This window comes from Silene latifolia, chloroplast (assembly GCF_048544455.1).
Source record: "Silene latifolia chloroplast, complete genome".
NCBI lineage: Eukaryota > Viridiplantae > Streptophyta > Magnoliopsida > Caryophyllales > Caryophyllaceae > Silene > Silene latifolia.
In genome coordinates, this window is record NC_016730.1 from 2501 (window position 1) to 30000 (window position 27500).

The following is a 27500-nucleotide window of genomic DNA, read 5'->3' on the forward strand; positions in this document are numbered from 1 at the left end:
TACATTGCCAGAAATAAATAAGGTAAAATTTCCATTTATGCATCAAAAAGAATGTCCCTTTTGAGGCCAGAATGGATTTTCCTTTATACCTAACAGAATGCGGGGAAGGATCCTTGAAAAGCCATAGGATACCGGCAAAATCCTTAGTAAAAAGTTTTACTAAGTATTCTAATTTTCCGTAGAAAAAGGTGCGTTCAAGAAGGGCTCCATAAGATGTTGCTCGTAAATGAGAGGATTGGTTGCAAATAAAAAATAAAATTGATTCGTATTCACATACATGGAAATTATATAAGAACAAGAATAATCTTTGATTCCTTTTAAAAAAAAAATAAATGGATTTTTTTGGAATAAAAAGACTATTCCAATTATGATACTCATAAAGAAATAAGCGTAATAAATGCAAAGACGAGGCATCTCTTATCCAGTACCGAAGTGTTTGAACCAAGATTTCTAGATGGGTGGGGTAAGGTAGTAATATATCTAACACAGAATTTAAATGTAAAAATTTGTCCTCTAAAAAAGGAAATATTGAATGAATTGATCGCAAATTATGAGATTTGACTATTTTTTTTTTCTCTGGAGAAGCTATTAATAGAAGATAAAATGGAATTTCCACAATGAGTGAAAATCCTTCTGATATCATTTGCGAATAAAAATTGCGTTTGTGCCCCCAAAAGTCATTTTGGTTAGAATCGTTAGACGAAAGAATCAAATGATTATGTTGATACATTCGAGTAATTAAACGTTTCACAATTAGTAAACTATATTTCCTATTACCCGAAGTTTCCAACAAAATAGATTTATTTAAATCATGACCATATGCAAACGAAAAAATATATTCCTGAAAGATAAGTGGATAGAAAAAGTTGTGTTGCCAAGAACCCTCTAGTTCTATATATCCTTGGAATTCTTCCATTTAAAACCAGACCTAAAACTCAAAGTAAAAAAAATGGGGGGTTCTTAAGTTATCAAATGATACATAGTGCGATACAGTCAAAACAAGGTATTTTTTTTTTAGATACCTCGGTAAATTCATCAGCGGACTCTCTATTTTTTCCATCTAATTTGTTTTTTTGTTATCAGGAAATAACATAAAACGTTGGTTAGAAATCCTTTATTTTTTCAACCCAACCGCTCTTTTGATTTTGGAAAATCTTTATCAATATACTGTTTCTTCTACACATTCATGTCCATCTTCATATGGAGAATGGGGAGTTTAATAGTTAGGATTCACTAAAAAAGAAAATCCACACATGGGATAATCCTTTCCCGCATCAGGCACTAAGTTTTTTTAACGTCTAATTAGATCGGGTAATAATTCAAATTACGAAGATAAGCTCGTTGCTTATTCTTTCCACAAAATTAGAACCCATAAGGATAGGGTTCGATCCATTTATTCAATCGACCCAACAGCGAATTCATTGCATTTCCTTCCAAGAAATCAAATAAAGTTTTGTACTGCTTTGATAAGAATGAAATAGGTTCTAAATTCTCTATTGATACGACATGCTCTTTTTTCCATAAATTTCCTTTCCGGATCAGTCGTGGTCGTATAAACTCTACCGATGGTGTAGACGAATTCCTTACTTCATCCAAATATGTAAAAGATCTTAGTCGCACTTAAAAGCCGAGTACTCTACCGTTGAGTTAGCAACCCCCAAAATAGTTATGTTATGTAGATACAATCGAAATCAATAAAATAGGATTGGAATCAAAACGTTGAATTAGCAACAAATCTAAAAAATTTTTTTGAGTTGATTCCCGTTACAAACATAAAAACAAACACCAAAGATATTCTTGAATAAAAAATTTGCTAGACAAATAATCTACATTTTTTAGATCCAATATTTTGATTCAAGGATTGGTTAAATTTTTTTCGATATAAAATCAAAATATTGGGCAGAAGACATAAAAAACCATTTAATTTTTTTATTTCACAATTTAATTATATTTGTTCAATACATTCTTGTCAATATGAATGAAAAATAAAATATAATTACAAGAAATTCCATTTTATTTTTTATCTTACTTTCAATTGAATAATAATGTACTCAAATTCAAATAAAATCCAATTCTATTTCTATTATACGATAAATATAATAGAAATTGTGAACTCTAAATAGAAAAAAAAATAAATATTAAATATAGAGGAAAACTTTTGTTGGATTGGCACTACAAAAAAAGTACAGGACTAAAAAAGTTCTACCAAATTACAACTTCATTATCTTTCGTTTTTATAAAAAAAAATTCTTATTATTCATTAATTGAACTTCGTTTGCTTAAATTGAAATTCTTTAAAAACCTCCGCCCTCTTTAAAATATCATAAACAGTTTCTGTAGGTTGAGCGCCTTTTTGAATAAAATCTAGAATAGCAGGAACATTTAAATAAGTTTGATTTTTTATCGGATCATAAAAACCTACTTTCTGCAGATCTCTTCCCTCTCTTCGGGACCGAACATCAATTGCAACGATTCGATAGACGGCTCATTGGGATAGATTTAACCCCCCTTGGAAACGTATAGGAAGTTTTCTCCTCGTACGGCTCGAGAAAAAATGATTAAAAAAAATGTATGTATAAATTAGAATGCCAAAAAAAAAGTCTATAAAATCCTCAATCCTCAAATGAATTAAAATTAAGCCCTTTTTTTACTCATCTTTACTCAAAAAAATCATTTGTATACTCATAACTCAAGTTGGATAGGTTTCAAGGAGCCCAAAATAAAAAAAATCCTTTAGTTTAGCATTTATTGAGTAGTCTAAAATACCCTTTGTTTTGTCTCATTTAACATCGATTTGAATTGATCCCAATCAATTGTTGCGACAATTAAAAAGAGTCTTTCCTTGTTCCGGAAGCCTTTATCATCTTGTTTTTTGAATCATTGGGTTTAGACATTGCTTCGTTGATTTTTAATCCTTTCAAAAATGGCAGCAACAGACCTTTTTGTTATTTATTTCTATCAAAGAATCTAATCATATGAACGAGGGATTTCCGCACGATATATATAAATCAAATTAATTGAAAAGGTTTATCAAAATCTCCTGGGGGATTCAAAATTTTCTTTATTTTGATCCTTTACTATTTTTCTGTCAAAGATAACTTACGAAGTTGTTCCAACGTATTCTTTTTATTGACACTAACCCTAGACCCCTCTCCCTTGAGAAATTGCTCAGTACTTTCTACTCGAGCTCCATCATATTCCATTACACCCCAACAAACCGGGTTCGAGTGAAACAGAAAAAAAGATGTCGAGTTAAGAGCATCCTTTATTATAGAAATTATAGAATGATGGATATAAGAATCCACAACAGATCATGTCCTTCAAGTCGCACGTTGCTTTCTACCACATCGTTTCAAACGAAGTTTTACCATAACATTCCTCGAATTTGGAACCGGGTTCCGGTTTGCGGTTGATTCAATTATCAAATCATGAATAGTCGTTGGTTCACAGTTAAGACAATTGTTACATAGATTAGATACGTAATATATCTTACACTTTTTTAGTACTGTTCTTTTTTTATAATTTTTTTATTGCCTAATTAACATTTTTTATACAAATTACAAACAATTAAAATTGACAATAAGACGATATCCCTAAAAGATAAGCTAAGAGAGCTTTAAACTCAACCTATTAAATATATTAATTTTATTCACATTCATTTATATTTATATATAATATAATATATATCTAAAAAGAAAATAATAGTAAAAAACAATTAGTTTTATGGGGATGAACAAAAAAGAACTAACTTCCTTCTATAATTTTAGATGAATATTTTTTCTATATTATATATTCCTATATCATATATAGATATGGAGGATGGATATAGGATAGGTAAAGGCACAACTTTTTTTTATAATTAAAATTTCTGTAATCTATAACCCCATCGTGCCTCAATACCCAATGGGTGCGCCTTTCGTTGCGTGGAATTTGAGCTCGTATCGTTGTGAAATATGTGAAAAAGATCTAATTTTTTTATTCTAATCGTCAGCCAAAAGAGTAAGACTCTAGTCAATCTTACACCTTAGAAACTTTATAAAAGGAAAAAAGTTTTTTTCTTATTCTTAAATTAGATAGGCTCTGGGACGGAAGGATTCGAACCTCCGAATAGCGGGACCAAAACCCGATGCCTTACCGCTTGGCCACGCCCCACTTCGATTTCTATACTAATAAACACTAATATTGTTGTTGATTGTTCGTCAATTCCAGCCCAACTATCGAAAGAATCAAGTAGATTCTGTTGGTTAGTATTTTAACTTCGACACATGTAGACATAGAAAAAATGAATTTATTGATCATTACCAAAAATTCCATTAAGATATTATATGAAAGTAGAATTTCTTCTATTCTCTATTGAGAATGGAAGGTTTTTTGATTGAGTGAGTAAGTTCAAAAAACGAAAGATTTTTTTTCTATCAATAACTCAATCAAAATACAATTTTTTAAAAAATAATCTGTTATGCTTAATATCTTTAGTTTGATCGGTCTTAATTCTGCTCTTTATTCGAGTAGTTGTTTCTTTGCCAAATTACCGGAGGCCTATGCTTTTTTGAGTCCAATTGTCGATTTTATGCCAGTCATACCTCTACTTTTTTTTCTCTTAGCCTTCGTTTGGCAAGCTGCTGTAAGTTTTCGATAAGATCTTTCATCTTATCCTATAAAAATGAATGCTTTTTTTTCGAGAATTAGAGGATTCTATTCTAATATTCTAATACTCAAACATTAACAAAAAAAAAAGTCTTACAATATGAGCCTTAAAATATTTTAACAAAATTCTTGGATCGACACAATCCACATTATCTCATTTTCCATTCTAACTATTTTTTTGGATAACTGAACAAACCTTATTGTGATCCTCCACAATATCAACAAGTAGGTATAAAAAATTATTGATAAGTAAGAAGATAATAGATAAGATAATAATAACTTTCTTTTTTATTTCTTATTTATATATATTACAAAATATAAAACAAATGCCTTTCGGCGTCAAACTAAATATAAAAAAATTATGGGATATGCGGTATAAAAATAGGTAATTTATTATCTTTTCAAAAAAAAAAACTCGTGGAGATTTTTAATGCTTACTCTCAAACTCTTTGTTTACACAGTAGTGATATTCTTTGTTTCTCTCTTTATTTTCGGATTCTTATCTAATGATCCGGGGCGTAATCCTGGGCGCGAAGATTAACAAAAGGCTTTTTTGCTTGATTTTTCATCCATTTTTTTCGAAGTTCAAATTTGAACCTCGAAAAAAATGGATGAAAAAAGATTCGAACGAAAAAAAGATATATAATAATGATCAATGTAAAATGTAACTGGAACACGGAAAGAGAGGGATTCGAACCCTCGGTACGAATAAATCGTACAACGGATTAGCAATCCGACGCTTTCGTCCACTCAGCCATCTCTCCCACTTGCAAATAAATATTAAATAAATTAGAAGATTTTTTTATGTAAAAAAAAATATTTAATGTAATAAAATCGAATTTAAAATAACTAAAAAATTATATTATTTATATAATATAACATAACAATAACGTTTATATAATGTTAATATATAACAATAATATATGTATACAAAATATACAAGTTGTTATTGTGTCATACAAGAGTACAACAGTACAACAGCAAGTACAATTTTTAGATGAAATTCCAATCAGTTGTATAAAGACAAAAAAGAAAGATTCAATTTGACTATAATATATAATATATAATTATTATTATATTATATATAAAGAAAGACCCGAAAATTTTAATTTTTTTATTCCCGCGGCCTGGCCTAATCAGTACTTCGCCAGGCCTTTTTTTTTTTTACTTTATTCGGTGTTCGACAAAAGTGATATTTCGATACAATAATTGAACTGTAGCGGGTATAGTTTAGTGGTAAAAGTGTGATTCGTTCTATATAACCCTTTAATAGTTAAGGGGTCCCCCGGTTTGATTAGTATTCTGGTCATAAACTTTATTTCGAAAAAGGAATTAATCCCTTACCTTCAATGCCAAATTTGAAGACAATTATACATTCTCGTGATTTGTATCCAAAAGTAAATTAAAATAAAACTCTAAATTTTGGATTATGAAATTACGAAACATGAATTTTTTGTAATTGGACCACTATTTCCAATTGAATGAGTATAAGTAAGAAATCCATGGATAAAGATATAAAAAGGGTTTCTAATCGTAACTAAATCTTCCTCCTTTTTTATAAGGAAAGCAAGGCAAAATGGCTATTAAATGATGACTTTAGTTTACTAGAGGCTTTAATATTTTTTGTAGCTCGGTGGAAACAAAAAACTTTTCCTTAAGATTATCTCAACTAGAAATAGAGAACGAAGTAACTAGAAAGATTGTTTGAATCTCTTCTTCTAGAAGGATCATCTAGAAAGCAAGTTTTTTTGAATTGAATCCATTCATACAAAAAGCTGACATAGATGTTATGGGTGAATTTTTTTTAGTTCCCGCCTAAAATTTTTATCTAGGAATTCCTCCATTTTCCATAAAGGAGCCGAATGAAACCAAAGTTTCATGTTCGGTTTTGAATTAGAGACGCTCAAAATTAAAAACCAGCGTCGACTATAACCCCTAGCCTTCCAAGCTAACGATGCGGGTTCGATTCCCGCTACCCGCTCCGCTCTAGTCTATAATAATTAATAGGTCGTTATTGCGTTGAATATACAATTAAAAATTAAATATCATCTTTCATACAATCCGATTCTTTTTTCAGAACAAGAAAATAGTCAAAGTCAAAAACGAAAAAAATAGGAATGGTCGGAATGAAATGAAAAGCGTCCATTGTCTAATGGATAGGACAGAGGTCTTCTAAACCTTTGGTATAGGTTCAAATCCTATTGGACGCAATTTTTTCCATATGTTTTTTTAGGAAGAAAGATCGTTTTTTTCATATATATTATATATTTATTATATTATATATAAATATAATAATATAATGTATAAATTTTACAATACATTATGCTTGTTCCTGAAGTAAAAAGCGTTCCATCTGTTCTTGAATAGCTTCTTTTAAAAGGGCTTCTGCCTCCTCAGTAAATGTTTTGGTAGAAGAGATAATTTCTTGGAATTGCGATTTGTTCGTTTTTAAGTAAGTACGTAATTCAACAATAAATTTCCTTACCTGCCCAATTTCTAATGAATCAAGATAACCGTTCGTTCCGGTATAAATAGTCATTATCTGTTCTTCTACCGTAAGAGGGGCAGATTGAGGTTGTTTGAGCAATTCACGTAATCGTTGACCTCGTGCCAATTGATTCTGAGTAGCTTTATCAAGATCAGAAGCAAATTGTGCAAAGGCTTCTAATTCTGCGAATTGTGCCAGTTCTAATTTTAATTTACCAGCTACTTGTTTCATGGCTTTAATTTGAGCCGCGGACCCTACTCTAGAAACAGAAATACCCACATTAATGGCTGGTCTGATTCCAGCATTGAATAGATCAGCGGATAAAAATATTTGTCCATCTGTAATGGAAATTACATTAGTAGGAATATAGGCCGAAACATCCCCTGATTGGGTTTCGACTATTGGTAAAGCGGTCATACTTCCTTCACCTAAAAAAGAACTTGATTTAGCAGCTCTTTCCAAAAGTCTTGAATGCAAATAAAAAACATCTCCTGGGTACGCTTCACGGCCCGGCGGTCTTCGTAATAGAAGAGACATTTGTCGATAAGCTTGTGCTTGTTTGGAAAGATCATCATAAATTATTAAAGTGTGTCGCTCGCGGTACATAAAATATTCCGCCAGTGCCGCTCCGGTATAAGGGGCGAGGTACTGTAATGTAGCGGGGGAATCTGCCGTTTCGGCTACCACAATAGTGTATTCCATTGCTCCCCTTTCCTGGAACATATTAACTACCTGCGCCACAGAAGATGCTTTTTGACCAATAGCTACATATACACATATTACATTTTGCCCTTGTTGATTGAGAATCGTATCTGTAGCTACGGCTGTTTTACCAGTCTGTCTATCCCCAATAATTAATTCTCGCTGACCTCGTCCTATAGGAATCATTGAATCAATAGCAATAAGCCCGGTTTGAAGAGGCTCATAGACAGAACGTCTCGAAATAATACCGGGAGCGGGAGATTCAATTAACCGAGATTCAGAAGTTGAAATTTCACCTCTACCATCAATAGGTTTAGCTAAGGCATTTATAACACGACCTAGATAAGCATCACTCACGGGTATCTGAGCAATTCTTCCTGTTGCTTTTACAGAACTTCCTTCTTGTATCAGCAAACCATCACCCATTAATACAACACCAACATTATTTGATTCTAAATTCAGAGCAATACCTATTGTCCTCTCTTCAAATTCTACTAATTCACCTGCCATTACTTCATCAAGACCGTGAATACGAGCAATGCCGTCACCCACTTGAAGTACGGTACCGGTATTTACAACTTTTACTTCTCGATTATATTTTTCAATACGTTCACGGATAATATTGCTAATTTCATCGGCTCGAATGGTTACCATGAGTCTTTCTTAATTTTTTGTGTAAACAAAAAAATAATACCTACAGTGGAAGAGAAGGACTAATCAGTTTTTTCGTTCAGCGACCCAAACATTCCAATATTAGCATTGATGGTACGTAAATGTAACTCGTTGTTCAAACAACTATTCAGAGTTCCTAAAGCTCCCTGTAAAGCTTGTTGGAACACCCGTTGTCGGACTTGATTAATAGCTCTTTGTTGTTCAAAATGAATGGTTTCATTTTTGTAATTTTCTAATTGTTCTAAAGTTTTATAAGTTGAATTAATCAAATTCATTTTTTCTCGTTCTATTTCCGAATAGCCATTCACTCGAAACTGATCCGCTTCTATTTCTATTTTCCTTAAGCGAACCCGGGCTTTTTCTAATTGTTCAATGGCCCTTCCACGCAGTTCTTCTGAATTTCTAATAGTATTCAAGATCCTCTGTTTTCGATTATCTAATAAATCACTTAATGAAAGTAGATTATCTTTCCATTCATTTAAAAATGTTCATGATCCCTTCCCGAACCAAACTTGATTTTTTCAATTCATTTGGCTCTCACGCTCAATTACTTCAATCATAAATTTACATATTTTTTTGAATGTAATGAACCTATCCTCTCTTCTCTGTTGATATTAACAAAATTAAATTGAAACAGATCCCTAATCAAAACTATAATATAATATTTGGAGGACTCTTCTGACCAAACAAAAAATGAATTGTCAGCAAAATTGTTTTTTTCTTCAAATCCAAAAAAGTTTCTTTTTTTATATGTAGGTCGTCGACTCAGCCTTTTTGGCATTAATATAAAAAAAAATAATAAAAATTTTATCGCCATGAGTGCTCCATATCGATAAATTTCTAACTTTTTTTAACTGTCTCGGTATTAACATAGTGGTAGAAAGAATACGCTGCTGCACCTGGACTTCAAACCGTTTAGTTTTAACCATGTTAATGGGCCCACATTATTGGTTGATAGAGAATCAAAGTATATTTACCAACAACTCGCGAAATGCTATGGTTCTTACATATAATTTTTTTTATTCAGAAGTAATTCGCGAAATCATGCACCTTTCGTCCCTAGTTCTAAAGAAAATAAAGGTACAGCTGGTTGAATCCAACCTATTCTTGAAATAAACAACCCGCACACACTCCCTTTCCAAAAAAGATCAATACACCAATCACTACGCTGAGATTTATTAGATTTGTTGCTAAAATATCGGTATTAACCCCGAAACTCTCGGCGGATGGCCAGTGACCCAATAAAACGAAAGAATCGGTTACATTTTTCATAAGATCTCCTTTTATAGATAAACTCAAAAAATCATTATATTGCTTCACTTATTTATTACTTCTAAAAAGAAAATAGGTTAAAAATAAATTTCACGAATTTCCGTTTTTCAATTGAGATTTCCAATAGCAATAATACTTAAATTATTATTTATTCGAATAAATTCAAATAAAATAGAATTAGCTAGAATTAGGTACTAGGTTTCATGTGAATTGTGAAATAGCTCCTTTGTTGGGGAACTTATGCTTTGGACTAAGGAAAGGGAAGGAAGGAAGAAAACGAGTGGGTAACACTAATTCTTCATCTTCAAATCAGTCCTTCCCTTGGGTTATTTTCTGAATGAATAAGTATAAGTAATTGTGTAGGGACGAAATTAAAATATAATGTGAAAAAACAACCTGCACGTCCAAGACCCTAAAAGAAATATGAGAAATATATATTTCTTTTTCTCGGATTAAACAAAAGGATTTGCAAATAAAAGGGCTAATGCTACAACCAATCCATAAATTGTTAAAGCTTCCATAAAAGCTAAACTAAGTAATAAAGTACCTCGGATTTTTCCCTCTGCCTCAGGCTGTCTCGCAATACCTTCTACAGCTTGGCCTGCAGCAGTACCTTGACCAACTCCAGGTCCAATAGAAGCAAGCCCTACAGCCAATCCAGCAGCAATAACGGAAGCGGCAGAAATCAGTGGATTCATGATAGATAAGTTCCTCACACAAAAAAAAAAGAAATGGTTAATGATACAATGAACCAATGAATTAGAACTTAATTATTCCATTGGAATATCCATCCAGTAGAAAGAATTAAAAACGCCAAATTTTAATTAATATATTATTAGATCATTAGTTAGATCATTAGAAAAGCTTCATCTTTTTTAGTTACTAATCGGAGAGTCTTTCTGACTACATACAACGGCTGACATCTTTAGCCAAATTCAAATAGTGCAAATTACGTTCATATATAACTTAACTTGTCAATATATAATATAAAATATACATATGTTTCTTACATAACGTAAACCGCCTATATGTCTCTTAAATTCAATCAGATTTTCTAATAATTCTTCGAAACATCTAATCGAAAAAATTTTAACTTCAAAATATGAACCTATAAGCATTAGATTCTACATATCTGGTGCAACCGCTCTCTACTAACCAACTAAGTTTTTTTCAAGAGACTCTATTACCATTAGATTCTATCAAGATAGAATCTAATGGTAATAGAGTCTCTTGAGCCACCCATGATTGGATCTAAACTAAATCTTCCTAAGACTAATCAATGATGACCCTCCATGGATTCGCCTATATAAGCTGCGGCTAAAGTTGCAAAAATAAGAGCCTGAATCCCACTTGTAAATAACCCGAGGAACATGACAGGTATAGGAACCACTAAGGGTACTAAAGAAACAAGAACAACAACTACTAATTCATCCGCTAATATATTTCCAAAAAGCCTAAAACTAAGTGATAGAGGTTTTGTGAAATCTTCTAAAATGTTAATGGGTAAAAGAATTGGGGTTGGTTGAATGTATTTACCAAAATAACCTAACCCTTTTTTTGTAAGACCCGCATAGAAATAGGCTACTGATGTGAGTAAAGCTAAAGCAACAGTAGTATTTATATCATTCGTGGGTGCGGCTAACTCCCCGTGAGGTAACTGTATGATTTTCCACGGGAAAAGGGCCCCTGACCAATTAGAAACAAAAATAAATAGAAACATAGTTCCAATAAAGGGAACCCAAGGGCGATATTCTTCTCCAATTTGGGTTTTACTCACGTCTCGAATAAATTCAAGGACATATTCCAAGAAATTCTGACCCCCTGTCGGAATGGTTTGCGGATTACGAGCAGCTATAGCAGCTGAACCTAGTAAGATAGCAATTACAACCCAAGAAGTTATAAGTACTTGACCATGGATTTGGAAACCCCCTATTTGCCAATAAAAATGTTGACCTACTTCCACACCAGACATATCATATAACCCCTTCTTTAGTGTGTTGATTGAATATGATAGAATATTCATATTGTCCTCTGACAGAAATATAACTTAAAAAAATTTATTTTGATTCAATCATCTCTTTCTCGACTTGTCTACTTTTTTTTGAATTGACTTTTTATTTAGGATACCGATTAATCAAATCACATAATATCACCAGTCCTTTCCCTTTAATTTATTATATAGTTTTTGATATTCAGGAACATTAACCAATTCTATTATAAATTGTAGGAATTGAAGTGTTGATTTCATAAAAAAATCAAGTATTTCTTACATAGCTAGAACGACCTTCACAAATTGCAAATACTAACTTGGTAAGAATTAATTGGATTGAAGATATAGCATCATCGTTTGCCGGAATCGAAATATCGGCGAGATCCGGGTCACAGTTTGTATCGATTAAACAAATCGTTGGAATTCCCAAAGTAATACATTCTCGAAGAGCTGTATATTCTTTTTGTTGATCAACAATGATTACAATATCAGGTAATTCTGTCATATATTTAATCCCGCCCAGATATGTTTGCAAGTGAGATAATTGTCTCTTTACCACCGCGGCATCTCTCTTCGGAAGACGAGCGAGTCGCCCCGCCTTTTGTTCCATTCGTAAGTCCCTGAATTTATGAAGTCTTGTTTCTGTAGTGGACCAATTCGTTAACATACCCCCAAGCCACTTTTTATTAACATAATGACATCGAGCCCTTATTGCAGCCCATGCTACTGAATCAGCTGCTTTATTTTTTGTCCCAACAATTAAAAATTTTTTTCCCCTACTTGCTGCATCAAAAACTAAATCACAAGCCTCTGATAAAAAACGAGCAGTTCTGGTAAGATTTATAATATGAATACCCTTACATTTTGCAGAGATATAAGGTGACATTCGGGGATTCCATTTTCGAGTACCATGCCCAAAATGAACTCCCGCCTCCATCATCTCTTCCAAATTGATGTTCCAATATCTTCTTGTCATTTCTCCACACACTTTAACTCTTTTTTGAATAAAGAGATGAGGTATCCTGAAATAAAAAATTGTTCCAACGGAACCTTCTTTTTTAACCTGGATTGATCATTGATACACAACCCAAACCAAAAATTCCTGTCTATTTTTATTTTTTTTTTAGTGAACGTATTTTATTACATTACTAAGATACTAAATAAATTAATTAAATAACAATAATAAAGATAAAAAAAAGATGAATCTCTTCTGTTAAATCCCCCCAATCATTGTTGTTTTGATCTATCACCTAAATTCTTTAAAAAACAAGAATCCAACAATTCTCTGTGGTAAAACAAAATATCTCTCATTTCTCCCTCGAGTCTATTCTTGTTTTTTATTTTCAAAGGAATGCTAATGTTCTTATGTTGATTTGATCGGTGTACGAATCCCTTGAATCCAGTACCAACGGGTATCATCCCCCCCAGAACAACGTTTTCTTTTAATCCTTTCAACCAATCAATACGGCCTCGGAGAGCAGCTTTTGCTAAAACTCGAGCAGTTTCTTGAAAACTTGCTTCGGATATAAAACTTTGAGTATTCAGAGATGCTCTCGTTATTCCCAATAAGATCGTTCGGTAACAGATCGCTTCTTCTAAAGCGCGCCCCGTTCGTTCTGCTCGAAACAATCCAATGAGTTCTCCGGGCAAAAAAATATTAGACATTCCATCCTCTGAAACCAAGACTTTAGATGTTATTTGCCGTACAATAATTTCGATATGCCGATCATGAATCTGCACCCCCTGGGATCGATAAACCTTTTGGATCTTATTAACCAAAGAGATACGACTTTGCGCTATAGTTAGCTCAGCCCCAACCAAGAATCCCCACGGAATTCCAAGAATTTTTTTTATACGTTCGTTCCAACCATTAATCCTCTTTTCGAGATTCATGGATATTGACTCAACCGAACGAACTTCTAAGACTTGTTCCACTTTTGGCAGACCTTGCGTTATATCACCAGACCTCGATTTTTCATATATAAATGTAACTAGGGTATCCCCTTCATAAATGATTTCTCCATAATGCCCATGAACTGTTGCTCCTGGGGTAGCCAAACAGGGCTTAGCCGATCTTATTACTACCGAATCAAATTGAACAATTATAATTTGACCCGGTTTTAAGTGCAGTCCATTTTTTTTTATACATATATTTTCACAAATAAATTGTCCAAGACGCATTTTTGTAGATGTCTCGTCACAAAAATTGTAATGAAGAAAATCCCAATGCAAATTGAATGGATTCAAAATTATATTACTACAAAAATCGGGATTATAAATTATTCCATTTTCATCCATTAAATAATATTGATATTTAAGGACTTGACAGGTTTGTTTTAAATTGTCCAGTTGTAAATAATTATTTACCAAGATCTGATTATGAGTTATTAAATGGTAAAAAAAAAAAAAATTCACAAAATTAAGGACTGTTCCTAAAGGACCGAATGAATTCTTAATTAGAATTAGGCGATCTTTTTTAATGGATTCTTTGGGATATTTTACACCGTTGAGTGTGAATGGACCCATTCGAAAACAATTGGATGATGACAAAATTATAAAAGACTGACATTCCTTATTTTTACCCACCAACATACGAACAGTTCCTTGATTTGGGTTAAATGTTTGTTGAAGTTTTGGCTTTGAATAAATGGAAAAAAATGGATTCATATTGGTATACTCTAAGCCATCATCAGAAAAAAGGGGGGGATTATTTCTTTTACCGATATACGAAAGAGCCCTATTCGTTAAACCGATCTTTAGGAAATATCGAATTATACCATTTGTCCTTACTTCAACAAATGAAGCACGGGCCTCTTCGATAGAAGAATCTTTTTTGTCTTGGTTCCAATTCAATACTAAACAAGTACGTACTAATTGAATACTTGTGTCATAAATTCCCCGAGTGACTTTGCCATTTCCATAAAGGATATAATTGAAAACTCGAAGTTGCACATTACCCCTTTCTTGCAACAGATCCTGAGGCAAAAGTGTTGCTAAATTGATACCGTCCGTGATTTCATATGTGACTACGGGTCGAACCAAAACAAAATACTTTTTCTTAGTAGGGGTGATCCGTTGAACATAGAGCCAATTTTTTATATTTTTTGATTCCTTGTAATTTGTCTTTCCTGGTGGTATCAAAATGCCGCTGTGTCGGGATATCTTATCTGTTTCCCCAGGAAAATAGATATCTCCAGAAAAAATTTTAAGTTCAATCTTTTTTTTTTTTCTCTCCACCCGAACCACTCCGCCTACGCGGCTTCTTGTATTTAAAGTAATTTGTGTATCTACTCCAATGATACTATTGTTCCGTACCATTATCGAAGAAGATCCGGGTAAAATATGTACTTCCTGGGAAATGAAAAAAAACCGATCGACTTTCATTTGGTATTTTGGTCGAAATTCTTTGACTCCTCGATACTCAATCAAGTCCTCTTTTTTAACGCTGGAATGCGTTTCTATAGTCTCATATTTAGTAATTCCCGAACTCTTTGTTCGGTATCGAGGATCATTGAAATAAGCAAAAATACTATTTCTACGGAAAATACCATTTATGGGTATTTCAATCGAGATACCATTGGAAAGGGACATTAATTCTTTTTCTCGTTCTTGACTCAATTGAAATTGAAATGGAATGATTAATCTATTTTTTCGCCTCTTTGCCAATAAATCGGAGTTTTTTGCAGGATATATGTGATTACAATGACTCATCCCATTAAGTTCTGAATAATTCGGACTCCTATGTTCTTTTTTACTAGATTTTTTAATATAAGGATCCAAAAATTTATTTTGTACTTGATCATTAGTCATTGATAAGTTATAAATTTTTTGTTCGAAAGAAAGAGAATTCCCGGTTGTTTGATCTTGATCCTTGTGGAGTGAAAAGGAGACTACACTGGATCTATATGGTCTTCCCGACAATATCCATAAGCGGCTTGCTTTTGGTAAGAGATGAACATTACCGTATGTAAATTCGGGTGCATGATACACATCGGTACTCCAGTGCATTTCTCCTTCTGAATCAGAATAAATATGTTTTCGAACTTTTTCCTTAAAATTCAGAGTTGATGCCCCCGCACGAATTTCAGCAATAACTTGTTCGGATTCAACATATTGATCATTTTGAACTAAAAGAAAACTTTTTGGAGGAATATTCACATTATGTAGACTATCTTCGCTCTCAATAGTGACATACAAGTCTATATAACATAGAAAGGCAGGGTGTCCATGACGTGTACGTGTGGGATGCACCAACCCCTCATTAAATTTAATTTTGCCATTATAGGGGGCTCGTACATGTTCCGCAGTACCCCCTGTAAATACTCCGCCCGTATGAAAAGTTCTTAATGTTAGTTGAGTACCGGGCTCCCCAATGGATTGACCTGCAATAATACCTACAGCTTCTCCTAATTCGACCAGGTCGCCGTGAGTAGGACTTCGGCCATAACATAATCGACAAATCCAAGACGTACTCCTACAAGTAAAAGGAGTTCGAATGGCTATTGGTTGGGTTCGAAAGGTTATGAATCTATTTACAAGCCCAACCCCGATATCTTGATTGCGAGTCGCAATGCATCGCGAACCCAGATATATATCGTCTGCTAATACGCGACCTATTAATATTTGGGTAAAAATTCTTTCCGGCATCCTGCCGTTTCTAGGACTTACAGAAATACCCCGAATGGTGCCACAATCTGTCCTACGTACAACAATATGTTGAACTACTTCGACAAGCCTGCGCGTAAGATATCCCGCATCTGATGTTCGTACAGCGGTATCCACAACCCCTTTGCGGGCTCCGTAGCAAGAAATTATATATTCTGTTAAAGAGAGTCCTTCGCGTAAATTGCTTTGAATAGGTAAATCAATCATTTGTCCTTGTGGATCGGACATTAATCCTCTCATACCTACTAATTGATGTACTTGAGACACATTTCCTCTAGCTCCCGAAAAAGACATTATATGGACTGGATTATAAGGGTCAGTCATCCTAAAATTAGGATTCATTTCTTGTCGCAAATATTCACTTGTAGAATACCATATCTCGATGGATTGGCGTAATTTTTCTACTGCATGGACATTTCCATAATGATGGTGTTTTTCTAAAATCAAACTTTGCTGTTCAGCATCTTGAACTAGCCATCCCTTAGAAGGTATTGTTAAAAGATCATCAATTCCTAATGAAATGGATGTAGCAGTGGCTTGCTGGAAACCCAGAGTCTTTACTTGATCCAGTATGTGTGCTGTATATGCCATTCCAAAGTGATCTATTAATCTGCTAATAAGTCGTTTCATGGCAGTTCCATCTATCGATTTATTGTGAAAGACCAAATTGGCCCGTTCTGCCATAAGTACCTCCGTATTCCGCTTAAGTAGAATTAGACAATGAATGGTTTTGAGTTAATGATTAGAAAACTTCCTTTTCTTAATCTTAATTCACCTAAAAATTGATGAATTGTGATCCTAGTTGAACCCAAAAGACTCGAATTACACGGATATCATAGAATTACTTAAGTACGGTCTTACCATATGAGCAGGCTCGAGAAAATCCTTGTATAGCTTCTTCAATCTCTCGATAAAGATAAATATGACCAACAGTAGTTCGAATATATACAAAAATAATTTCTTTTTTTATATTTCTTATTATTAGATAGTGTGCATAAATCTCATGATAGGTGCCCAAGGATTCATAGTGAACTTCGACAGGAGCTTCTCTTGAAGCAATAATACGTTGATCTAGTCGCCACCGGAGCCACAAAGGACTATCTAAATTGATTCTTTTCTGACAATAAGCTCCAATTGCATCATAGGAATTACAAAAAAAGGGTTCTTCCATATACTTATAATTCTTATCGTCAATTCTTTCATTTTGGTCGTTTTTGCGATTCCATGGATTATATCTATTTGCACAAATACCTCGACGAGTCCCACTTGTTAATATATAGAGTCCAATAAGCATATCTTGCGTTGGTACGGAAATAGGATCTCCAATAGCTGGCGACAAAAGATTCATATGAGAAAACATAAGTAAACGAGCCTCTGTTTGAGCCTCTAAGGATAAAGGTACATGAACCGCCATTTGATCCCCATCAAAGTCTGCGTTGAATCCTTTACAAACTAATGGATGTAAACAAATCGCGCGCCCTTCTACTAAAATGGGTTGGAACGCCTGTATGCCTAATCGATGCAGAGTAGGCGCGCGATTTAACAATATAGGATGCCCCTGCATAACTTCCTGAAGTATTTTCCATATAATAGGTTCTTTTTCCCGAATTTTACTTTTAGCAACTCCTATGTTCGAAGCAAGATGTTGTCTAATTAGACCACGAATTATAAATGTCTGGAAGAGCTCTATTGCAATTTCACGAGGCAATCCACACCGATGTAATGAAAGCGAAGGGCCTACGACAATGACGGAACGACCGGAATAATCGACCCGTTTACCAAGTAAAGTCTCGCGAAATCGTCCCTCTTTACCTTCAATTACATCCGAAAATGACTTGTACACTTTATTATGACCGTCCCTCATTGGTTGCCCGCGAATTCCATTATCAAGAAGTGTATCCACGGCTTCTTGTACCAATTTCTCTTGACACATTACTAATTCTCCGGGCGTAGATCTACTTGTTGTTAATAGATCGGTAAGAGTATTATTCCGATAGATGACTCTTCTATAGAGTTCATTAATATCCGAACTCATTAATTTTCCTCCATCTATCTGAATGATTGGTCGCAATTCGGGAGGAAGAACTGGTAATAGACATAAAACCATCCATTCTGGTTCTATATTTGTTCGAATAAAATGCTTAGCTAATTCCATGCGTCTAACTAAAAAATCTTTTCTTCTTCCAACTTTTCGGTCTTCCCATTCATTCCCTGTGGGGTCTTCTTCTCCTAACTCTTTCCATTCTGCGAATGAATAATCTATAACAGTTCGCAAATCTAAATCTGCTAATTGTTCTCGAATAGCACCTGCTCCAGTAGATATTTCTCTATTTCGAAATGCATCAAAACCTTTGGTAGTAAAAAAAAGAGGGATGCTGTATTTCCAAGATTGGATTTCATATTCGAATAAACCTCGTAATCGTAAAAAAGTAGGTTTTTTTGCTATGGGCCTAGCAAATGAAAAATTGGGATAGGATCCTATAGGATCTCCTCCTTCAAAACTGAACGTGAAAGTTTCCTCTCGCCCAGCTCAAGTAGTTACAGCAAACAAATTAAAGAAAGGAATTCTCACTTTCAAAAAAATTCGAAAATTATAGAGCATCTCCAAAATAAAAGATCTACTCTTTACTCAAGTTTCCTTGAAGACTAAGCATCATTGCTTTGATTCATTCTTTTTTTTTATTCAATTAAATTACAACAAAAATAAATTATGAAATTCTTGAGTAGTCTACCCCCCTTCGAATTCTCAATCCCCTAAAAAAAAAAAAAAGAATTGGAAGTCAAAAGGAATTTACTTGTCTATGTATTGTTCCGTTTGATCTTTTAGGTCACGACTTCACCTCGACGGTTATACCACGTCCCTTTAAATTAAAGCCTATATGCGACGGATAGCCTCTTGTAACCATACCTTATTTGCTTGCTTACGTGAACATAATTTTTTTATAAATGAACCAGAATGGTTAATTCTGAAAAACAAAAAAAGAAGTCTTTTTTTACGAGGTACAACTATAAATTAATATTTTGTTGTTACGAAATCGACCATGGATCAATTCCCCCTTTAATTAGAAGTATTCAATCCATCCATAATTCTGAGCTTCATGTTACTCCTCCCAAGAGACATGTCAGAGCCGGGGCATCCCCTAATGGGATGACAGTTTTTCAGTCCAAATCTGTAAAATCAGAATTTTGATCAAGTCACACATCGCAGTATACTAGGCCTTCTAATTCTTTAAGAGGTTTATCTAAAAAATTCGCGATATAACTAGGAAGACGTTTCAAATACCACACGTGAGTTACGGGGCATGCCAATTTAATATATCCCATTTGATACCTTCGTATTCGAGAATCAACAAATTCGACTCCGCATTGTTCACAAAATTTTGGGTCTTCTTTTTCATTTCTGATTACTCGATAATTTCCACAAGCACAAATTCCGCTTTTTATCGGCCCAAAAATTCTTTCACAAAATAATCCATCCTTTTCGGGTTTATTGGTTTTGTAATGAAAAGTATAAGGTTTTGTCACCTCTCCAACTATCTCTCTATTAGGTAGGATTTTTGTGGCCCAAGCACTTATTTGTTTAGGCGAAACTAACCCAATTCTGAGTTGTTGATGTTTATACTGATCGATCATAGAAGAAAAATTATAATTTATTCCGATTAAGCTTCCATCCTATTAATCTGGAAGGTTTTCTCAGATACAAGGAAATGGTTCAGTTCCAGAGCCAAAGATCGTAGTTCTCGAATGAGCAGTCGAAAAGATTCTGGAGCATCCTCGGGGTTAGGTATTGTTCCCCCAATGATCGTAGTACCAAGTACGTCCTGGCGAGCTTTAATATGATCCGATTTATAAGTAAGCATCTCTTGTAAAATATGTGCAACACCAAATCCTTCTAGAGCCCAAACTTCCATTTCTCCTACGCGTTGTCCTCCTTGCTTGGCTCTTCCTCGAAGGGGTTGCTGTGTAACAAGTGCATAATGTCCACTAGAACGTCCATGGATTTTATCATCAACTTGATGAATTAATTTCAATATATAAGGATTTCCTATTATAACAGGTTGCTCAAAAAGATCCCCTGTTCTTCCATCAAATATTCGACTCTTTCCCGGATACTCGGGTTCAAAGATCCACGGCTCCGATGTTTGTTTACTGGCTTGATATAATTCAGAAAACACAAGTTTTCTCGAAGCCTCTTGTTCATATCTCTCATCAAAAGGTGCGATTCGATAATGTCTATCTAGCAGACCTCCCGCTAACCCGAGCGAACATTCAAATATCTGTCCTACATTCATTCGTGAAGGTACTCCTAATGGGTTAAAGACCATATCAACGGGTCTTCCATCTTGCAAATAAGGCATATCTTGTCTAGGCAAAATTTTTGAAATGATACCTTTATTTCCATGTCTTCCGGCTACTTTATCCCCAACTTTTATTTCACGTTTCTGTAAAATATATACATGAATTGTTTCTGGGTTATAGCTAGAGCCCCCTTTTTTCTGGATCCATCTCACATCAATAACTCGACCCCTACCACCTATAGGGAGTTTTAGACAAGTTTCTTTGGATGTGGATACCTGAATGCCAAGTATGGCTCGTAATAATCTATCTTCGGGGGCATACGAAGATTCTTTTGCCATCTGGGGTGTTAATTTACCTACCAAAATATCACCCGTTTCTACCCATGATCCCAACCTCACAATTCCATTTTTGTCTAAATTGCGGAGTAAATGGGCTTCTAAGTGCGGTATTTCGCTCGTGACCCTTTCGGGTCCTTGACTTGTCACATAAGTCTGAATGTCATATTTCCGTATGTGAAAAGAAGTATAAATATCTTCATATACAAGACGCTCACTAATGAGTACCGCATCTTCAAAATTGTAGCCTTCCCACGGCATATAAGCCACTAATATGTTTTTTCCCAAAGCTAGTTCGCCCCCAACTGTAGCGGCCCCATCTGCTAAAATTTGTCCCTTTTTAATGCATTTACCCCGCGGAATCCGGGGGTTTTGGTGCATACAAGTATTTTTATTAGAACGTTGATACATTACTAATGGAATGCTTTGAATATCCCCATTACCTGAAAAAATGATCTTATCAGTATCGGTATAAAGGATCTTTCCCTCATGTTCGGCTATAGCGAGAACCCCAGAATCTAGGGCCGCTTGGCGTTCCAACCCGGTTCCAACAATGCATTTCTCGGACTGAGAAAGTGGAACTGCTTGACGTTGCATATTAGAACTCATTAAAGCTCGATTTGCATCGTTGTGCTCGATAAAAGGAATGAGGGAAGCTCCAATAGAAAAATATTGGAAGGGAAAAATACTTCGAAGATGAACCTGTTCCCACGCAATAGTCAGGAATTCTTGACGGTATCGAGCCGGAACAACCTGTTCTTCCTGAATACCTTGGTTCAGTGCCAAAGAATTCCCCGTAGATACCATATAGTATTCATCTATACTTGGTGATAAAAAAAGCATCTGTACCATTGCCGATCTCTCAGAAATTTTATAAAAAGGACTTTCTAGAGACCCCAAAAGACCAATTCTTGCATGAATTGCTAAGGATCCAATAAGTCCAACATTAATTCCTTCAGATGTGTCAATTGGGCAAATACGCCCGTAGTGACTAGGGTGAATATCGCGTATCCGAAAACTAGCCGTTCGCCCTGTCAATCCCCCGGGGCCCAAATAACTCAATTTTCGCCCATGAACTATTTGTGTCAATGGATTAGTTCGATCCAAAACTTGAGATAATGGGTGTAATCCAAAAAAAGATTCATAAGTCGTTGTTAATGGAGTTGAAGTTACCAAATTCTGAGGAGTCGGTATTAATTTATGCCGAATTGCTCCACATATAGTTCCTCGAACCACATTTTCTAAACGAACCAGAGCCAATCCGAATTGATCTTGTAAGAGATCTGCTACAGAGCGAATACGTTTATTTTTCAAATGATTCATATCATCAAGTGTACCCATTCCAAATTTCATTCCAATCAAGTGATCCGTAGCTGCCAATATATCACGCGGTAACAAAAACGTATTGTTTTGGGGTATATCAAGATTCAGTCGACGGTTCATATTTCGTCGACCAATCCTTCCTAATTCGCATTTTTGCTGAAAGAATTTTTTTTGTAATTCTTTACATAAAGATTCCGAAAATACCGGGTCCCCCCCTACACAAGCAAATTGTTGATAAAACTCCAAAATGGCATTTTCCTTTGACCCAAAATTTTTTTTATCTTTATCATTCAAGAAAGACAAGAAAATTTCCGGGTAACAAACATTATCCAGAATTTCTTTTAGATTCGAACCCATAGCTGATGATAGAACTAGAATAGATATTTTCTGTTTCCTACTTACACGAGCCCATATCCTTGCTTTTCTATCAATCTCTAATTCTGATCTTCCTCCCCAATCTGATATTATCGTGCCGGTATAGACCGAAATTCCATTATGGTCCAATTCCGACCGGTAATAAATACCGGGGCTTTGCAATATTTGATTGATCACAATTCTGTATATTCCATTTACTAGAAAAGTTCCCAGGGAATTCATTAGAGGGATGTTTCCAATCAAAATTGTTTGTTCTTGTATCTCCCGGCCGGTTTTCCAAATTAATCCTGCGGATACATATAATTCAGAAGAATATGTAAGTGATTTATACACAGCATCCTTTTCTTTTATCACGGGTTCTACCAATTGATATGTTTCCACAAATAATTGAAATTCAATTTCTTGATCTGTATCTTCAATTTTTGGAAACTTATAAAGCTCTTCCGGTAAGCCCTGATCAATGAACTGACAAAATCCTTCAAATTGTATCTGATTAAACCCGGGTATTGTAGACATCAGTTCATTTCCCTCTCGTAACATTTTAACCCAATTCCTCATTTGTTTAAAAATCCCACTTTTTGATCATTCTTTAGTGAATAATAAAGATCGATCTAGCTCGGATGGAATTTATATTCTGTTTACTAAATCACATAAAATTTTACACATACATTCCATATATATGGAATGTATTAAATACGTATCAAAGGAGGAATAGATAAAATTTGCTATTCATACTCAAATTGAAATTTTCAACGGATACAAGAGTAAAGAGGTTGATAAAACATTCTGTTTAAAAGAATTATGCTGCTTAATTCGATTTCTTTAATTCGATTCCATTTATACCATTATTATAATATTACTCTGATTGGATAAAGAGATGACAGGATTTGATCCCTTTACCGAGATAAGAATAATCAGAAACAATATAGAGTTTTTTTTTACTTAATAGGTTTTTGTTAAAAAAACCTATTTGCGGAGACAAGATCTATTTTAGTACTATTTCGTAAAATTTTTAATCTTAATTCTTAATTTAATTCTTAATATGGGCTTATTTATATTGTAAAGCAAAGCGTTAAATTTAGATCCGTGCCCTAATATCTTCTATATATCATATATAAGATACGCTCTGTGTAATTTCTGTTATGGTTCTGGGGTTTACATATAGGCATAATTGTTGTTATAATCGAAATTGAGAAAAAGAAAAAATTTTTTATTGAAAAGACACAATAATAATTATTAGTTACTGCTTAGATTTTCTTATGTCATTAGGGAAACATGATTTGAAGTCAGAATCCAAGACTCGTTCATGAATTCCAAAATAGTTAATGGTTCCAATTTCTTATGACTTTTTATTTTTTTGAAAGTCCGTATTTTTTGGGGGTATGGAAAAAAAGCTTTTTGTTAGTAGGAAGGGAATTAAGGAAATGGGATTCAAAACGCAAGTACAATACAAAAGGAAATCTTTTCATATATAATATATTTTGTTTTGGCGGCATGGCCGAGTGGTAAGGCGGAGGACTGCAAATCCTTTATTCCCCAGTTCAAATCCGGGTGTCGCCTGATTCTAAAAAAAACAGAAATATCCTAATCCCTTAGGGTCTTTTGATACGTACTTGATTCTAAGCATCTAGTGGGCTCTAAAGCTTTGTATCTCGAATTCAAGGAAATTTTTTTTTTTTTATAAGCATTTTTATAAGCATTAGGGGTGTAAGGGCTATCAAAATGTCTCGATTCCCTTACACTCCTATTGGAGCCACTTCGGTGCGAGGTAATATACTAACTAAATTAGTAATGGCAGAAAAGCGAGATCTAATTTGTATACAAACTAAAAAAAATATCTTAGTACTTAGGTATTCAATTATTACAAAACCCCTTTTCAGTAACCGGGTAAAAATTATGTAGGAATTTTTTATATGTACGTGAATTTTTGGGGTTGGTTCATTAAATTAAGAAATAGTTCTAAAAAATTTTTGACTCTGTACCCTTGATTTCACTATTATTAGTAAACAATAATGGAATAATTCCTTCATATTCATAGAAATTAGGGGACAAAATTCACATGGATATTGTAAGTCTCGCTTGGGCTGCTTTAATGGTAGTCTTTACATTTTCTCTTTCACTTGTAGTATGGGGAAGAAGTGGACTCTAGAAATACTACTTAACTTAGCTAATTTTAACTAATTTAGTTTTTAGTTGGGGAATCAAACCTTATCAATTGTTTTTTAGATCACTCCATAAAGTATTTTTAAAGATACTAATGTTAATTTTTAAATGCCCATGTTTCTTTCTTTGATTCTTTCCCTAGTATTTTTTTTTTTTTAATTTGAAATATAAGAATTTGAACTGTAAAATAAAAGTCAGAGTTGCCTTTCGATTATTTTAGATTGATCAGAATCACTATCAATACAAATCGATCAAATAGATGTAGCAAAACAATAGAATTAGGATCAATATGTACATAACATATATAGGATACAATATCGATTAGTCAATATTAAAAATTTAAAATCTGTAGTATAGTACAACTTTTTTATACACGACAAAAAAAACTAAAAAATCGTAAAAATAGTATGGTAGAAAGAAATAAAATTTTATTTCTACCATACTACTACCAAATCGAATCAAATACTGATGATTCTAGCCTGCGATAAAGAACGAAGAAGTCAATTTTCAGTCAAACTAATCATTTTGGCTGACCGTTTTTACATAAATGATAAGTAGAAAAGCAGTAGGAACTAGAATGAAGAGCGCAGTAGCAATAAATGCAAGAATATTTACTTCCATAATTTCATCGTTTTTTTAGTTCGCAATAACTCGGGATTTAATCCCCTAGAGATGATCAAAATGTCACCTGTAAATTTATATGGAATATATGTATTCCATTTTGATGATATTGAATAGGATTAATATCATGAATAACAATATATGAACTATCATATCAATTCGCCGTCGCAAATTGAATAGTATAACATAGGATAATCTTTTATCCATACTGAAAAAAAATATATTATAGAATTCGTGATCGAATCAAGATATCATTCTTTTAAAATATTTTATTTGTACAATCAATCATCTAACGAAGTCTGACCACGTTTCTTTTTCTTTTAGACTTCCATTGGTTACAAAAAAAAATAATATATGAAAAACTGACTACAAGGGGTTAAGTTCTAAAATACCTTTCTTTTTTTTGTCATTTTTTTTTAGTTTTTGCTCTTTTTTTGATAGAACTTAAATTCTAGTCTAAATTGAATTTTTTTATTATTACATTACACGGGGTCTAAAAAGAAACATGAGATACTTGTTTGATCTTTGGTTATTGGATCCGTCGGGACTGACGGGGCTCGAACCCGCAGCTTCCGCCTTGACAGGGCGGTGCTCTAACCAATTGAACTACAATCCCAAGGAACTAAGGTATACAATATCCTTTTTTATGATTTGATTGAAATCATTTAGAGTTCGAATTTTTGTCTTATAATATAGAAGGGAGTTATTAGTGATATAAGGATCTCTGTATGAATATGTACTTGAGTGAGAACAACACGAATTACTAGTTAATTTTCTTTAGTTTAAATTATCCCATAGGATGAATCTAGATAATGATCTAGATCATTATTTAAATTTCCCTTAACAAATAAAAAACAGAAAAATCGACTCTTTTATTCCGCATGTCGGCCGTTTCGGGAGGACAAATATCTTCATCTAAATAATGGATGAGAGAGCTTTTGGGCCGAGCTGGATTTGAACCAGCGTAGACATATTGCCAACGAATTTACAGTCCGTCCCCATTAACCGCTCGGGCATCGACCCAGGAAGAATCTATTCAATTATAGGTTTATTGATTAGGCTTATTGATAATGCACGAGCAACTTCCTTTCGTAGTACCCTACCCCCAGGGGAAGTCGAATCCCCGCTGCCTCCTTGAAAGAGAGATGTCCTGAACCGCTAGACGATGGGGGCATACGTACCCAACTGCCATCATACTATGTTCATAGTATGAACAGTTTTTTGAAATTGTCAATATAATCGAATCTAATATATATTATTATTAAATTTTAAATAACAATAATTAGATTCAAGGGGTCTTTCCATCTTACATGATTACATCCAATTTTTTTTCATTTCATTTTTTTAATAATTCATTCAAACCATTTGATATTAAATCTATAAACTATAAAAAAATTCGTTCTAATTTTTTTTTCTTAATATAAAAGATAAAATTTATTAAATTAGCGGAGGAAATCTAAATAATAGATAATTCAAAGGATCCGTTCAGGACGTGCTTTAGCTACTCAAAAAAAGGAGGTTTAAGGTAAACAAACCCCATATATCGCATTTAGAAACGAGCAGCTAGCTGCCTACTTATGTATATGTAAGTTGTATAATATAGAATATAATAACTTCATTAAATATATTTTATATGTATATTATATTTCTTATTTCTATTATAGAATAGATATAAGTGGTGACTCAGCCAAGAATTAACTATATATAATATTTAATATATATATTTTAAATATATAAAAGGGCCCTTTTAACTCAGTGGTAGAGTAACGCCATGGTAAGGCGTAAGTCATCGGTTCAAATCCGATAAGGGGCTTTTTTGAGGTGTTTCATAAAAAAACACCATCATATTTGCACGCGGAATAGAGTTTTTGTTGATATCTAATATATAATTATATTATAAAGTTGAACTAATCTTCATTATAATGACTAAATAATAAAAATCGTATAA

The 27500-nt window shown here is 33.7% G+C and overlaps 14 protein-coding genes and 10 non-coding genes; 7 read left to right on the forward strand and 17 right to left on the reverse strand. All coding sequences in view use genetic code 11, as the record gives it.

Moving 5' to 3' along the window:
* matK (maturase K) overlaps nucleotides 1-916 on the reverse strand; it is a 1512-nt gene extending 596 nt beyond the window's left edge. The window contains exon 1 of the mRNA in view: nucleotides 1-916. This exon is cut by the window's left edge and continues 596 nt beyond it. Within this exon, the coding sequence (YP_005089558.1) occupies nucleotides 1-916 (916 nt within the window).
* Nucleotides 1-1657, reverse strand: part of trnK-UUU — a 2562-nt gene extending 905 nt beyond the window's left edge. Inside the window, exon 1 of one tRNA in view lies at nucleotides 1621-1657.
* Nucleotides 1658-2260: 603 nt separating this feature from the next.
* On the reverse strand, nucleotides 2261-3371 carry rps16 (ribosomal protein S16). One transcript has 2 exons: nucleotides 3332-3371; nucleotides 2261-2487 (listed from the first exon to the last, which is right to left on the reverse strand). The coding sequence occupies exons 1-2, from the start codon at nucleotides 3369-3371 to the stop codon at nucleotides 2261-2263; spliced, it is 267 nt and encodes an 88-aa protein (YP_005089559.1).
* Nucleotides 3372-4080: 709 nt separating this feature from the next.
* On the reverse strand, nucleotides 4081-4152 carry trnQ-UUG. The gene has a single exon. It is a non-coding gene; the product is annotated as a tRNA-Gln (tRNA).
* Nucleotides 4153-4459: 307 nt separating this feature from the next.
* On the forward strand, nucleotides 4460-4639 carry psbK (photosystem II protein K). The gene has a single exon. The coding sequence runs from the start codon at nucleotides 4460-4462 to the stop codon at nucleotides 4637-4639; it is 180 nt and encodes a 59-aa protein (YP_005089560.1).
* A 438-nt stretch (nucleotides 4640-5077) lies between these two features.
* Nucleotides 5078-5188, forward strand: psbI (photosystem II protein I). The gene has a single exon. It carries the CDS (start codon nucleotides 5078-5080, stop codon nucleotides 5186-5188), a length of 111 nt encoding a protein of 36 aa, YP_005089561.1.
* Nucleotides 5189-5323: 135 nt separating this feature from the next.
* On the reverse strand, nucleotides 5324-5411 carry trnS-GCU. Its single transcript has one exon. It is a non-coding gene; the product is annotated as a tRNA-Ser (tRNA).
* Nucleotides 5412-5866: 455 nt separating this feature from the next.
* Nucleotides 5867-6628, forward strand: trnG-UCC. One transcript has 2 exons: nucleotides 5867-5889; nucleotides 6581-6628. It is a non-coding gene; the product is annotated as a tRNA-Gly (tRNA).
* A 157-nt stretch (nucleotides 6629-6785) lies between these two features.
* Nucleotides 6786-6857, forward strand: trnR-UCU. The gene has a single exon. It is a non-coding gene; the product is annotated as a tRNA-Arg (tRNA).
* A 110-nt stretch (nucleotides 6858-6967) lies between these two features.
* On the reverse strand, nucleotides 6968-8491 carry atpA (ATP synthase CF1 alpha subunit). Its single transcript has one exon. The coding sequence runs from the start codon at nucleotides 8489-8491 to the stop codon at nucleotides 6968-6970; it is 1524 nt and encodes a 507-aa protein (YP_005089562.1).
* A 59-nt stretch (nucleotides 8492-8550) lies between these two features.
* atpF (ATP synthase CF0 subunit I) lies at nucleotides 8551-9781 on the reverse strand. One transcript has 2 exons: nucleotides 9637-9781; nucleotides 8551-8960 (listed from the first exon to the last, which is right to left on the reverse strand). Exons 1-2 carry the CDS (start codon nucleotides 9779-9781, stop codon nucleotides 8551-8553), a joined length of 555 nt encoding a protein of 184 aa, YP_005089563.1.
* Nucleotides 9782-10233: 452 nt separating this feature from the next.
* On the reverse strand, nucleotides 10234-10479 carry atpH (ATP synthase CF0 subunit III). Its single transcript has one exon. It carries the CDS (start codon nucleotides 10477-10479, stop codon nucleotides 10234-10236), a length of 246 nt encoding a protein of 81 aa, YP_005089564.1.
* Nucleotides 10480-11057: 578 nt separating this feature from the next.
* On the reverse strand, nucleotides 11058-11804 carry atpI (ATP synthase CF0 subunit IV). Its single transcript has one exon. The coding sequence runs from the start codon at nucleotides 11802-11804 to the stop codon at nucleotides 11058-11060; it is 747 nt and encodes a 248-aa protein (YP_005089565.1).
* Nucleotides 11805-12036: 232 nt separating this feature from the next.
* Nucleotides 12037-12747, reverse strand: rps2 (ribosomal protein S2). The gene has a single exon. It carries the CDS (start codon nucleotides 12745-12747, stop codon nucleotides 12037-12039), a length of 711 nt encoding a protein of 236 aa, YP_005089566.1.
* Nucleotides 12748-12998: 251 nt separating this feature from the next.
* Nucleotides 12999-17120, reverse strand: rpoC2 (RNA polymerase beta' subunit). The gene has a single exon. It carries the CDS (start codon nucleotides 17118-17120, stop codon nucleotides 12999-13001), a length of 4122 nt encoding a protein of 1373 aa, YP_005089567.1.
* Nucleotides 17121-17277: 157 nt separating this feature from the next.
* rpoC1 (RNA polymerase beta) lies at nucleotides 17278-20069 on the reverse strand. One transcript has 2 exons: nucleotides 19638-20069; nucleotides 17278-18900 (listed from the first exon to the last, which is right to left on the reverse strand). The coding sequence occupies exons 1-2, from the start codon at nucleotides 20067-20069 to the stop codon at nucleotides 17278-17280; spliced, it is 2055 nt and encodes a 684-aa protein (YP_005089568.1).
* Nucleotides 20070-20095: 26 nt separating this feature from the next.
* On the reverse strand, nucleotides 20096-23308 carry rpoB (RNA polymerase beta subunit). The gene has a single exon. The coding sequence runs from the start codon at nucleotides 23306-23308 to the stop codon at nucleotides 20096-20098; it is 3213 nt and encodes a 1070-aa protein (YP_005089569.1).
* Nucleotides 23309-24256: 948 nt separating this feature from the next.
* Nucleotides 24257-24328, forward strand: trnC-GCA. Its single transcript has one exon. It is a non-coding gene; the product is annotated as a tRNA-Cys (tRNA).
* A 499-nt stretch (nucleotides 24329-24827) lies between these two features.
* petN (cytochrome b6/f complex subunit VIII) lies at nucleotides 24828-24917 on the forward strand. The gene has a single exon. The coding sequence runs from the start codon at nucleotides 24828-24830 to the stop codon at nucleotides 24915-24917; it is 90 nt and encodes a 29-aa protein (YP_005089570.1).
* A 530-nt stretch (nucleotides 24918-25447) lies between these two features.
* psbM (photosystem II protein M) lies at nucleotides 25448-25552 on the reverse strand. Its single transcript has one exon. The coding sequence runs from the start codon at nucleotides 25550-25552 to the stop codon at nucleotides 25448-25450; it is 105 nt and encodes a 34-aa protein (YP_005089571.1).
* Nucleotides 25553-26094: 542 nt separating this feature from the next.
* On the reverse strand, nucleotides 26095-26168 carry trnD-GUC. The gene has a single exon. It is a non-coding gene; the product is annotated as a tRNA-Asp (tRNA).
* Nucleotides 26169-26491: 323 nt separating this feature from the next.
* Nucleotides 26492-26575, reverse strand: trnY-GUA. Its single transcript has one exon. It is a non-coding gene; the product is annotated as a tRNA-Tyr (tRNA).
* Nucleotides 26576-26652: 77 nt separating this feature from the next.
* Nucleotides 26653-26725, reverse strand: trnE-UUC. The gene has a single exon. It is a non-coding gene; the product is annotated as a tRNA-Glu (tRNA).
* A 568-nt stretch (nucleotides 26726-27293) lies between these two features.
* trnT-GGU lies at nucleotides 27294-27365 on the forward strand. The gene has a single exon. It is a non-coding gene; the product is annotated as a tRNA-Thr (tRNA).
* Nucleotides 27366-27500: the final 135 nt, after the last annotated feature.